The sequence below is a fragment of the Canis lupus genome, chromosome 31 (genome assembly GCF_048164855.1).
Source record: "Canis lupus baileyi chromosome 31, mCanLup2.hap1, whole genome shotgun sequence".
NCBI classification, from domain to species: Eukaryota; Metazoa; Chordata; class Mammalia; order Carnivora; family Canidae; genus Canis; species Canis lupus.
The window spans coordinates 29,044,909-29,058,740 of record NC_132868.1 but is presented as its reverse complement, the minus strand read 5'-3'; the positions used below and the strand labels follow the sequence as shown (position 1 = coordinate 29,058,740).

At 39.3% G+C, this 13,832-nt stretch overlaps 1 protein-coding gene across 1 annotated transcript; it reads right to left on the bottom strand.

Moving 5' to 3' along the window:
* Window positions 1–356: 356 nt before the first annotated feature.
* On the bottom strand, window positions 357–10,042 carry OTOL1 (otolin 1). Its single transcript, XM_072808151.1, has 4 exons — window positions 9,692–10,042; window positions 5,860–5,949; window positions 2,154–2,225; window positions 357–1,759 (listed from the first exon to the last, which is right to left on the bottom strand). Exons 1-4 carry the CDS (start codon window positions 10,035–10,037, stop codon window positions 879–881), a joined length of 1,389 nt encoding a protein of 462 aa, XP_072664252.1. The 5' UTR covers window positions 10,038–10,042; the 3' UTR covers window positions 357–878.
* Window positions 10,043–13,832: the final 3,790 nt, after the last annotated feature.

The following is a 13,832-nucleotide window of genomic DNA, read 5'->3' as shown; positions in this document are numbered from 1 at the left end:
TTATCAACTGTCTTCTTTTTTCTTTTTTTTTTAATCAACTTTCTTTTTACTTTTTACCCAACACACAAGTCCATCTAATACCAGGTTTTTTTTATGGCCAAAGCTTTACACTGATTCATCTTAAAGATAGTTTAGTCCTCCGTATTCTTTTTGTGTATTTTCCCTGAATTAAATAAGCATGGGAATAGTTCCATTTTGTTGGAAGGCAATCCTGACAGTTTCTAAACTTTTGAGAGATACCAGCCCATCATGTGTCACTTGTTAGACTCATACCCACACAGAAAAGAGTTGCACACATTTATATGAGATATAGAAGATATTTAGTAAGAATATATTTATTAATTACAGATGTCAATCATAGTTTCCATATACAGATATTATCTAAATGGCATGAAAAATGCCATTAGAATGCTCAATGGAAGAAAAGCTAGCTACAAAGTTAATAGACATGTGTTTTCAAATACATATAAATATATTCTTCTAAAAAGGTGATGTCTGAAGGGGCACCTGGATGCTCAGTTGGTTAAGCATCTGACTCTTGATTTTAGCTCTGGTCATGATCTCAGGGTCATGAGATCCAGCCTCATCTAGAGCTCTGCACTGAGTGTGGAGCCTAATTAAGATTCTTTCTCTCTGCCTCTTCTTCTGCCCCTTCTGTTCTCCCTCTCTTGTTTGATAAAATTTTTTTTTTTTAATTTTTAAGAAAAGGTGATGTCTTAAAACAGGCATAGTAATTGACTCTGGGTGATATCATTTTTTCTGCATTATTTTTATATCCATGAAAAAAAAATAACGAGTTATTCTTTTTTAATCATGCTACCTTACATTGCCTGACTTATTCCACTGAAGCCAAACTACAACTGTTCAAGGCACCAAGTTTATGGTGAAATTCCAGAATCTTCCTCTGGGTACAAAAGGAACCCAGTAAAAATGCTGTCATCCTCAGGACTGACATATAACCCATTCCAATCTTTTGACACTTCCAACCAGACTTGGTCCCCTGCACTTAATTTCAGGATGATGAGGAGAGAGGCCTGGTCTATTTCATGACCAGAGAGCGTTTCTCTGGACTTGAACCTCTTCTTCTTCCAGGCCACCAGGCTGATGCGAGCGGGGCGGCCCCTCACAGTGACATGATAAGAAAAAACATAGGCCCCAGGAATACTGCAGTTAAATATGCCAGTGACAGGGCTGTAATTCCCCGGGTCATTATAGAGAACCTTGTCGAATTTGATGGGGATGTTGGGAGGCGGGAAAGGCTTTGATAAGGCAGCGCTGAAAGCTGCCCGCACGACTCTGGCCACCTCGCCCTTGGAGCCCCGGAGACCCCGAGAGCCCTTCTTGCCAACAGATCCTCGGCCCCCCTTGCTCCCAACCTCACCTTTTGGCCCCATGGGTCCCACGAGACCAGGGGGTCCTAACTCTCCCTTTTCTCCCTTCTTGCCTGGATCACCTGGGGCCCCAGGCAGGCCAGCTGGGCCACCTTTGCCCTCCATTCCAGGATCTCCTTTGCTACCTTTTTCTCCTTTGAGACCCTCCTGGCCTTTCTCTCCCTTTCCTCCCATCTCCCCCGACTCTCCACAGTCACCCTTCTCCCCCTTGGCCCCAGGCTCTCCCTTCAAGCCTGGGGAGCCCACAGCGCCCTGGTCTCCTTTATCTCCTTGGGTACCATTTGCACATGTGTCCCCCTTGGACCCTTTTTGTCCTTTCTCTCCCGCCAGTCCGATGTTTCCCCTCTCCCCCTTAGGTCCAAGGCCACCTGCAACAGAAAAGTAAAATAATCTGTAAGGATCTGTACACTTTGCATTTAGCCCCCCACACACACATTCTCCTAAATATCCCTGCCCCCCCAAATCCAAAATCTTACCCACAAAGAAACTGAAACCCAGAAAGATTCGGGGATCTTTTCCCCCCAAAGTCATCTAGACTGAGGACAGGAGCTCAGATGATTGTATCTAGCCCCCAAACTACCAGACCAGTGATTGTTACACTCCAGCAATCAGTACACTGAATTATGAGAATAAGTAAGAGCAATTCATGTCTCCCTCTTACCCCCCTCTTACCTCTCACATGACTCTAAGCACAAACAGGAAGGAAATTATGGACTATGCTGCAGACATGACCGTACCTGACAGATACAGTTTATTCTCTACCTGGTTCTCCAGGTTTCCCTGGGTATCCTGGAACTCCACTTGTTCCTTGATCCCCACGTTCTCCCTTCAGTCCTGAAATGATACCAAGATTAGCTTCCTTCCGACCGTATTAGTTATGATATAACTAAAATCCATTTTGCAACCACGTCACATTCCAGTGCTTCCTTTACCAAAATGCAAAAAGGTAAAACAACATGGAAAGAGAATATATTGAGCCTTGTTAGGAATATTGTGTTCCAATCGATGTAAACCATTTAAATGAGATTTGGGAATAGTGCCAATCTCTTCAAACAGAATTCAGCTCTCCCCTCCCACAGTCCCATAGTTCTTCAAATCTCTCATGAAATTCATGACGTTTTGCCTTGTGTTATTTATGTATGTTTTTGTGTTTTTCCTCTCATGAATTCTGAATGACGCTGAAAATGCCCCCTTCTTTATAGTTCCCACAGTGCCTAAAAAAGAGCATCACCACCATATAAGTTTAAACACAGAGTATGACATTCTGCAGTTAGCTAAAACTAATCATACCAAAAACCTTTCCAAGACAGTAAGTATAAATATAGATATAGACATAAATATAAAGTCCTTGACATAGAGCATGAATGAGAAGCCAATTTTCTTCTTTTTTTTTTTGGAAAAATTTTTATACACACTTTGGACAAATCGTAGAATCGTGAGAATTCACATTTGAAAAAGAAAATAAAGATGCAGGTTTTTAGATATTCACCGTAGTACCATAAACTGGATTTCCATATTGGGCCTAGCTAAAGTTCCATCCCACTAAATTATACCCACACTAAATTCATTTTAACTATAATTAATAATAGTAATAGTAATACCTAACTCTTTTTTTTTTTTTTAAGATTCTCTTTATTTATTCATGAGAGACAAAGAGAGAGAGAGGCAGAGACACAGGCAGAGGGAGAAGCAGGCTCCACTCAGGGAGCCCAGTGTGGGACTCGATCCCAGGACGCCAGGATCACGCCCTGAGCCAAAGGCAGACACTCAACCACTGAGCCACCCAGGCGTCCCAATAATACCTCTTATTGAGGATTTCCTTTGACCAGGTAACTTTCTAAGCTCTTAACATAATTTTTTTAATTTAATTCATCCTTTTAAATTCAAAATTAATTCTTATTTGATATTAATACAGCCTCTTGTATAACAGGGAGGCTCATATAACAGAGCACATTTTATAAATTGGAATATTTTTCACTTCCAAAAGTTTATAGCATCTCCCTTCAAGAAAAGTAGAGCGGGTAATTTTTTTTAAGATTTATTTATTCATTCATTCATTCATTCATTCACTCATGAGAGACACAGAGAAAGAGATAGAGACCTAGGCAGAGGGAAATGCAGGCTCCCTGCGGGGAACCTGATGTGGGACTCGATCCTGGAACTCTGTGATCATATCCTGAGCTTAAGGCATATGCTCAACTGCTGAGCCACCCAGGCATCTCTAGAGAAGATACTTTTATCATCATTGTTTATCACAGAAGAAACTGAGGTATGAAAGTTTACAAATTTGTATAGAATCAAACATGTCTGCATATAACATTGGTTGACATCAATTTGTCAACCACATGTTTTATGACATAACTAATTTTTTTATTTATTTTTGCTGGGAAAAAGAAATTCTAAGTCAAATTACAAGTCATGAGAAAAGGCTATCCCATGTTTCACAAGACCAATTAGAAAAATTCTACCATAAGCTGCTCAGCAGTTTTCTAAGTAGCTAACCCCCTCCCATTACCATTCTACATGAAATTTACAATTTGAAAATTAACCCATAGGCCATCAGGAAAATGTTAGGATCCCTTAGGAGAGAACCCAACTCTGATTAGAAGTGAGGGACCAATTCTATTCCCCATCCTTGTCAATATTCATATGCCAACCATCACTGCACAATTACTCTGGTTCTCAAGTTCATTTAAGGAATTTAACTGCTTGCACTGAATGTACTTAATCAGGTTGTGGTTAACTGGAATGCAGTCAGCCAACTCCTTTATTTTTTTAACTTTCAATCTTAACCAAGAGTCCAAGCGAAGTCTGGAAGTAAAAGGAAAGTAGATTTGCCACTCTATAGAGACTGGCTGAATGAATTTCTACTTTTGATCCTTAATCAAAGCATATTCTTAAGAAACTTATCTTATGATACTTCCCTGTTTTTTCTTCTACTTCCAGAAGTCTAGCTTCCGAAATGTATGAATCACTGGGGAGGTTCATCACTCATCTGTATTTCACAGGGTTTTCTGCTAACATAATTCAGCCACAAAAGGATTAAATGTTTCCGAGAATGAAAATCGCATAACTGACAAGTGTGAAGTAGTTCTCTCACCTTAGCATCTTTTTTGAGTAATTACTTCACTGAATGTTCTACCAGAAATGAGCTAGACAGTTCCTGAGCCATGTGGAGGGTGATGTATAGATGATATTAGGTCTTTTGACATGTGACACTGAGGCTAAAACATTTAACTTGATGGATAGATGGTATTTCTACAGGCTGGCAGTATTCACTGAGGAATTTCTAAATGTCCCAGTGAATCTGTAACCTTCCCTCAATGTCTCAAAGCACTTAGTGAACCAGGGATTTCCCAGGGCAGGACACCATCCTGGTTGATACATCTATAGAGTTATAGAATTTCTGAGCCAGAAAAGATCTATGAAAGTACATACAACGACAAATCTTCTTTGATAGCAAGTAGGGTATAAATACATATCTAGTCTATTCCCCCTTGATTTCCAGATGAGGTGAAGTGACTGGTCCAAGGTCATTGTTACAAGCTCAATTTCTTTCATTTTATTTTTTTAAAAGATTTTATTTATTTATTCATGAGAGACACACAGAGAGAGGCAGAGACACAGGCAGAGGGAGAAGCAAGCTCCACACAGGGAGCCCGACGTGGGATCAATCCTGGGATTCCAGGTGGTGCTAAACCGCTGAGCCACCCAGGGATCCCAATTTCTTTCATTTTAATTCAGTTCTCTTTCCACCATAGACATTGCTCAGATTTGACCAAGCCAAAGAACATGTCATAGTCTCCTAAGCAGGGATGCTATTCATCTAAATAGAATATTCTATAGGATTGTCTACTCTAGTTCGTTCTATCTAACACAAAACTAATATGTATCATAAGGAAGAGCTCACTCAGGAGTATGTAGGAAAGGATGCCCAATGGCTTCCAGTCACTAGGTCAACTATGTGGCTAGGGAGGGAGAGAAAAGAGGCAGAAGAGCCTCTGTATGTGCAGAGGGAGGGGGATGGAGAGAAAGAAATGTTACTGGGAAAGTGTAAAAATTTTCAATGGGCTATTTATAAAGTTAACATTTTTATATCAACTATAACTTACAACATGCTTTACCAAATTTTTGTATTTTTAAAAATTATTCCACCTATGGGGTGCCCGGGTGGCTCAGTCAGTTAAACATCTGTCTTTGACTCTGGTCATGATCTCAGAGGTCCTGGGATCCAGCCCCATGTCCACCCCCCTGCTCAGTGGGAGGCTGCTTCTTCCTCTCCCTCTGCACCTCCCTCTGCTCGTGCTCATGCTTGCACTTTCTCTCTCTCTCTCTCAAATAAATAAATAATCTTTTTAAAAAATTGTTCCACCTGCAAGAATATGGTATTTACTTAGCAAGTTGCTCTACTGAAAAAGGATGCAGAATACATCTTGAGTTTTGACATGAAATCAATATAACTACCTACCCTTCTCTCCTTTCTGGCCTTTTGGACCTTGGGGTCCAACAACTCCTGGTGGCCCTGGGATCCCCATATCACCAGCCTCTCCCTTAAGACCTGGAAATGAGATTTAAAAACCATCAGGATAAAAAAAAAATCTCTTTTGAAATGCATTAGTTCTGGAAAAAAAAATTTTAGGCACTCATTTTATTGAGACCAATGACTGTCAGTGTCCTAATAATAAAATCTGGGTAAGAATAGACTACTACATAATTCTCAAGACAATATTTTCATCTGATTTGTAATTTTGTACTACCTGAATAGATAAATTGAGCCCATTAGTACTTGTCACTGGATTCATGGCAGCAATCAAATGATTTGGGGAAGCAGTGCAATATCGAACAACAAGAACAAAATGATTATCTAGCTCTTAACCTCATGTGGACCACACTTTCAAATTGGAAGTAAAACTACAATACGTAGCACTTTTCCCATTTACTCACTTATGTAATTCTTCAGGAACTATTGCTGAGGCTCCTAGACACCAGCACCCTTGCCAAGTGTTCGGCATTAGCCATCAACATCCCAGCCATCCTTTTTCTCAGGGAGCTGAGAGCCCAAGAAAGATGCATTGAACAATAACCACAAAAATACATAGAAGTTATCACATTGTAGTTAGTGATGTGAAGAAAAATAGGCAGGTCCTATTACAGATTGTGATAAAAGAACCTAATTTACGGGATCAGCAGAGACATCCCTGAGAAAATGGCATTAAGCTAAGACCCAATAAACAAATTATGATTTTCTGAGGAAAAAAACAAAACAAAACACCCATAAATGAGTATTTCAGGAAAAACAAGTGTGGAAAAAAACCACAGTGTTTTTAAGAAACTGAAAGAAGAGTACAGTGGGTGGAGCTCGTAATAGGATGAAGGAGGCTGAGAGGCAGGCGAGGGTCAGATGGTGCACAGCTCAGACTTCAAGGGTATCCTGTCTTACTCCTGATTGGAGTAATTTATAGGCAGGTTCTTTGGAAGTTAACCATAAAGATAAGTGAACTCAATGAAATAGTAATATTTCATCTTAACTTCATCTTAATTTTTGTAACTGGAGTTGATGGAATGGAGAAAATTATATTCAACAGAATTTTTCTTTGAAAAAAAAAACACTACATTATTTGGAAGAAAGTGCTTGCGGTGGAGGTTAAAGCTAAAAGCAAACTCAAATAACCAAAGGTGGTAATTACATTCTAGAAAAGAAAGGAGAGCAGAGATTAAAGGAATGGAGAAGGAATGAGCAGTGTCGCTAGCAGCAAGTAAGATGGCCAGTTGCGGTCCACTGTGCAATGCCTCCCTTCCTCATGAGCCCTAAATGCCCAGTATGGTTATACTATTGAGGGAAATAATAAAGAGCAGTGTCCAGGTTAGCACAGGGAGCACATGGAAACTGCATGAGAGGACACAGAGGCAGGAAGGCTACCCCATCCATCTAAGTGACACATACATGTAGGAGAAATTAGTATAAATACTGTAAGGCTGGACATAATGGGAAGAGCTGGGGCTTGATGGTGCACCCAGATCTGACTCCATGTTTTACACTTCCAGGTGGTATTACCTCTAGAGTTACTAAAACTCTTGGAAATGTGATTAAGTCATCCATTGAAATGTAATGATTTTTTAACAGTTTGTGTAAAGATTAGGAACAGCATAAAGTGCTTCATGGTTCTTAGCACATAGTAGGTAACTATAATTATAACTGAACTAAATGAGAGAAGTTGGAGATAAAATTTCAGGTGGAATCTTTCCTTTGCTAGCTATTAGCTATATCTGTACACTTTAAGACATTTTCATTCATAAACTATAAAATTAGGCTTGTGACTTTTAAAGTCTACCTTTACTATCTGCATTACAGTGGATAATGTAAAATCAGGTATGCAATGTGTTTATGTGTGTGTATGTGTGTGTGTGTTCATGCGTCCAAGAACTGAAAGATAACGAAGAAAAATTAAAATAGTCGTATTTGAGTAGGTTCTTTTTCATTTTCCAGTTTGATTAATGTCCCTCTTCTGCTGGATCTCTGATTGCTTAACAAAACAGTACTTCTGAAACACTGGAAAAGCTAGAACAAATGTCTATGAATCTCAGAAACAAGACCCTATAAGGCTGAGAATTTCCCAAGCTAGGAAAAGACTCCTACTACAGCTAACTGGAAAAAGAAACATCATTTTTTGAGCATTTATCCTATCCCAGGTACCACACTGAGCCTACACACACACACACACACACACACACACACACACACATTACCTCATTCCATCTCTTGATGACCCCATGAAGTTGGTATTATTCTTATCTCATTTTACTACTCTGAAAACTGAAATGTAGGTAATGAAGCTTCCCCAAGTTTCAGGATGGTGAGAGACAAGATAAGACATTCTGAGCTCTTAAACACTCCGCTCTGTACAGAACCAGCCAGACTAAAACATACAAGCACTCCAGGCAGGCAAAGAATTTGGCACATCTCCAAAATCTCCAAAATATCTGTCCTATGTATTTACAGAAGAGACTGAGCTCTGAGAACAGCCCGGTTAATCCATCACTGGGTAAAACAAAAGCTCTGATGGGACAGACCCATGGCCTTAGAAGACAATTTAGCAACCAGCTGTGTTTACTTGACCATGCCCTTGGGGGTCTTCACCCCCAAGCAGCTCACCAGCCAGATATGATACTAAGAGAAATTCTGGTAAATGTAATTTTCTCAGTATCATTGCATTTCCAATAATGTTTTAGCAACCCAGTAATCTTCATGCCCTGACCACTGCCCAGCAACTGTACCCTTTAATTCCAGCTCTGCATGAATATTGATCACATTTCCCAAAAGTTTCCTATTATAAGATGAAATGAATGAAAAGCTTAACGAGGATGCACAATTCCTGATTTTATAACTTTAAGTTCTCCAAGCAAGACACAACAAATATATCCATACAGTCATTTTTTTCCCCAGGGGATAGCAAATTTGAAATTGACATTCTGATCTCAATTTTACCTGAATTCTCTGCTATATGACATGTAAAAGCTGAAATGTATTACAGTAAAACTCAGTGTATGAGTAATGTATGTATTAAAGGTATCTGGAATATTGAAATATGTAACCATGATGTTCAATGGAGAAAATTGTGGGGCAAGGACACAGTGTTGCCTTGGAATTTCAATGAAGAGCAAACTGAACCCTGCCCCTTATTCTCCACCTCACAGACATGCCATTTCTAATCCAAACTACAAATAGCACTCCAGAAACCCATCAGTCCACACACCTTCTACCTAGACAGCAGGATTTTCCTTTACCCTTTTTACATCAGCCGCTGATGAAAAAACCATATTGGTAGGAAATGTGTAATTTGAAGAACCGCGTGCCAGGGCTGGGGTTGGTAGCCCCGTTTCTGCTCTAACCAGCACTTTCTAGTAGAACTTTCTGTAATGATGGAAGTGCTTTAAAAAAAAAAAAATGATGAAAGGACTTATATCTGTACAGCCCAGTACTGGAGTCATTGGCCACATGTAGCTATTGAGCGTTTGAAATGTGGCTAGTATGACTGAGGAACTGAATTCTTTTTTTTTTTTTTTTTTTTTTTTTTGGAACTGAATACTTAATATTAAACCTTAGGTTTATTTTTGTTAATAGCCACATATGCGGCTAATGGGCAACATAGCACCCATTTGCATTTGTCACCGTGTTCCACCCAGGCCTGTCACCATTTGCAGGACCACGTAGAACCCCTGCAGGCAGTTCTGCTTCCCATCTACCTTTCAACTCCAAGGACATCCAGGTAACAAATATGGCTTTGGGTATTTGCAAGTACCTGTCTTTCCAGTCTCTCCGGGGTCTCCTTTCTGCCCTGGTACAGAAGAACAGCAATCACAGCAGTTCAAAAAGAAATCGGCCGCATCAAGAGTGAAGTTTTCAAAGGGGAAGGCCGACTCTAGGGCTGGGGGCCTGGGGGTCGGTTCTGCTTTTTCAGCTGCTTCTGTGAAAGGAATCTCCTCTTCTTCTGGAGCTGGGCCACTGGATGGCTTGAAACCCTTTGGCATCTCTTTCCCCTCAGATTTCTTCGTAAATTTGGTATGTGGTGTGGTCTTTGCTACTGTGTCCATACCAGCAATTGCCAAAAAAATTAAAATGGTACAAAGCCAAGAAAACATCCACATATTTGAGGCTGGAAGAAAGATATAATGGGAATAGATATACCTATTACATGAGATCCCAATGTAATTAGTAAGTGATATAAACATATAGGAAGGAAATATAGATACATATATAAACCCTAAGAATAAACAGTATGCATAATATTGAATGATATTTTAATGTATTTTAATGCAAATAGATGCCTGAATCACAATAGAATATTTTATTTACTTAAAGTATTTATTATAAGGAACAGTTTGCTTCAATCCTCCTTTCTGGTTGTTTTCCTAGTGTTACATGTTCTAAAATATTGTTCTCAATCATTCAAATTATCTTGCCAACAAGTAAACATGATCTATAATAAATGCAACATGACTTAATAGCTTATACACCCTGTGGAAAACAAATATGTATAATTCCCTGACTGACCTCACTCAGATTTATAGGAATCAAATACATTTGTATTAGAGGGAGATGAAAAATATTGAGCTGAGTAATTTCTTCCAGCAAACTCAATTATTTCAAGAAAAAATACTGGTGAAAGAGTCCTTAAATCTACTAGGGCTAATGGTCCTGTTGTGAGAGCAATTTTTTTAGAATCTATTGTAATAAATGGGGAGAGAAAGAGAATAAAAAAATCATAAACTTGAATGTATGCTGTGTCCTTAGATTCTTCACATGTCATTTAACTCTCCAACTCTTTGCTTTATAATTTGAGGAGTTTTTCTGAAAAGTCGCATTTATCCTTGTTTTATTTTAATGGGGCAAAGAATAGTGATTCTTATTAAGGCGTTTATTAATCAGAGTGATATGATATAAAGTTCCCAATGAAGTGAAATGGTGAAGCTCATAGTGGGGTGGTCTCCAGCAACTCACAGCAGTCCGGAGACTGCTAACAGATGGCCAGCATTAGAAATGCATGTTTTCTGGTTGGAAAAAGGAGTACAAGGGTAAAAAGAATGGAAATAAGGACAGTGACAACATCTACTATTTCTAGAGCCCCTACTATGACTAGGTGCCATTCAGTCATCAAGCCAATCAGTTCTCAAAACAGCTCTGCCAGATAGAAGACAAACTAGTTAATTACCTTCTCTTTAGCAACAAAGACAGAGGGACCAAGAGGTCACATGCCTCACTCAAGATCACACAATCAGGAAGTTGTGGATTCAGAACTGAAATCAGGGTCTGTTTAATTTCAAAGCCTCAACCCTGTCCCACAAATCACGTGGCATTTATAAGGATGAGATTAAAGGACAGTAAATCCAAGCATAGGATCAATGGAAGAGCCAGAGAGGAGACAGAATGAATCAGACTAGATGAAAATGGACAGTGATAGGATGCTGCATTTCTAAAATCATGTAAAAATCCAAAAATGCTAACTTTCCTTCAAGCTGTCTTTGCTACTATATTCATCCATTCAACCAGTTTTTACTGAATATCAACAATGTGACAAGTACTGAGAAATCAAACATGAGCCATGGTCTCTGTCCTCAGGGAGAGTACAATCTACTAGGAAAGACGAAAAACAACAAAAGCAAAGAGAAAAGTATGAAAGGCAAATGATCACACTGCATTTCCCCAAATATAAACCCCAGGCCCCTCTCCCCCCTGACCCTGGCATGAGTGAGCACATAAACCATGGTTACCAAGCATCAGTCAGCTAAATTCAGCACCAGCAAAAACTAAACAGAAATATTCTATTTAGTTATAAAATAGTTCAACTTTCATTAGTTCACACAATTGCATTCCATGAAACATTCATTTATTTGTTCAAAAACATTTATTTGAGCATCTCAGAATTCTCAAGTCCTGTGCTGGGTCACAGAGTATAAAGACAAAATCCCGCACCGTCCCTAAGGATCTTGTCTGCATCAAACATAGCAAATATCCAAAGTGCAAAGTATCTGAAGTGAAATATTGGTATCTTTTAATTCTTTAACCACTTTGCTATACGAAAAATTTGAGTTTCCAGAATGCTGAGTGTTAAAGCCTTATGATGTCTTAAACAAATGGGAAAATAACCCTTTTTTCTCACTAAAACATGTCTGTGTTATTCTTTCATTCATACAAAGTATTTTTGACATGTTATGATGGCCTTTTGGGAAACCAACCCCAAATTGGCAAATAAGAGTTAGCTGTTAGGAGCAGGAAGGGAAGGGATATAACACAAAGAACATGACAGTCATGTCCAAGCACCTTATAATTGTTGTGGCAATTACATCACACACAAACCATGCAAGATAAGATTTCCTATGTCCATACAATTGATTATAGAATTCAGGCACAACAAAAATAGATATATAGATCAATATAACAAAATAGAAAACCCAGAAATGAACCCACAATTATATGTCAATTAATCTTCAACAAAGCAGGAATGAGTATCCAATTGGAAAAGACAGTCTCTTCAACAAATGGTGCTGGGAAAACTGGACAGCAACGTGCAAAAGAATGAAACTGGACTGGGGCACCTGAGTGGGACAGTAGGTTAAGTGTCCACCTCTTGGTTTTGGCTTGGGTCAGGATCTCAGGGTGGTGAGATCGAGCCTTAAGTCAGGCTCCGTGCTCAGCGTGGAGTCTGCCTAAGACTCTCTCTCACTTTCTCTTGCCTCTCCCCACCCTCAAAATAAATCAATCTTTAAAAAAAGGAAAAAGGAATGAAACTGGACCACTTTCTTACAGCATACATAAAAATAAACTTAAAATGGATTAAAGATCTGAAATGTGAGACCTGAAACCATAAAAATCCTAGAAAAGAACACAGGCAGTAATTTCTTTGAACATTTGCCATAGCAACTTCTTTCTAGATATGTCTCCTGATGCAAGGGACACAAAAGCAAAAATAAACTATTGTGACTATATCAAAATAAAAAAGCTTCCGCACAGTGAAGGAAACAATCAACAAAACTGAAAGGCAACCTACGGAATGGGAGAAGATACTTGCAAATGACATATCTGATAAAGTCTTAGTATCCAAAATATACAAAGAACCTATAAAACTCAACATCCAAAAAACAAATAATCCAGTTAAAAATGGGCAGAAGACACGAATAGACATTTTTCCAAAGAAGACACACAGATGGCCAACAGACCAAAGATGCTCAACATCACTCATCATCAGGGAAATGCAAATCAAAACTACAATAAGATATCACCTCGCACCTGTCAGAATGGCTAAAATCAGCAAAGAAACAACAGGTGTTGGCGAGGATGTAGAGAGAGGGGAACACTCCTGAACTGTTGGTGGGAATGCAAATTGGTGCATCCACTCTGGAGAACAGTACCGAGACTCCTCAAAAAATTAAAAATAAAACTACCCTAGGACCCAGCAACTGCACTGTTAGGTATTTACCCAAAGGATACAAAAATATTTTTTTAAGATTTTATTTATTAATCCATGAGAGACACAGAGAGAGACAGAGATATAGACAGAAGGAGAAGCAGGATCCCTGCAGGGAACCTGATGTGGGACTCCATCCCAGGACCCTGGGATCACACCCTGAGCCATAGGCTGATGCTCAACCACTAAACCACCTAGGTGCCCCTCAAAGGATACAAAAATACTAATCCAAAGGGATACAGGGGTACCTCGGTGGCTCAGTTGGTTGAGCTTCCGACTCTTGATCTCAGCTCAGGTCTTGATCTCAGGGTCGTGAGTTCGAGCCCCACATTGGGTTCCACGTTCAGTGTAGAGCCTACTTTAAAAAAAGGGATCATGCACTCTGACATTTATAGCGGCATTATCTACAATACTCATGTTATGGAAATAGCCCAAGTGTCCACCAATTCATGAGTGAATAAAGAAGATATGAGATATA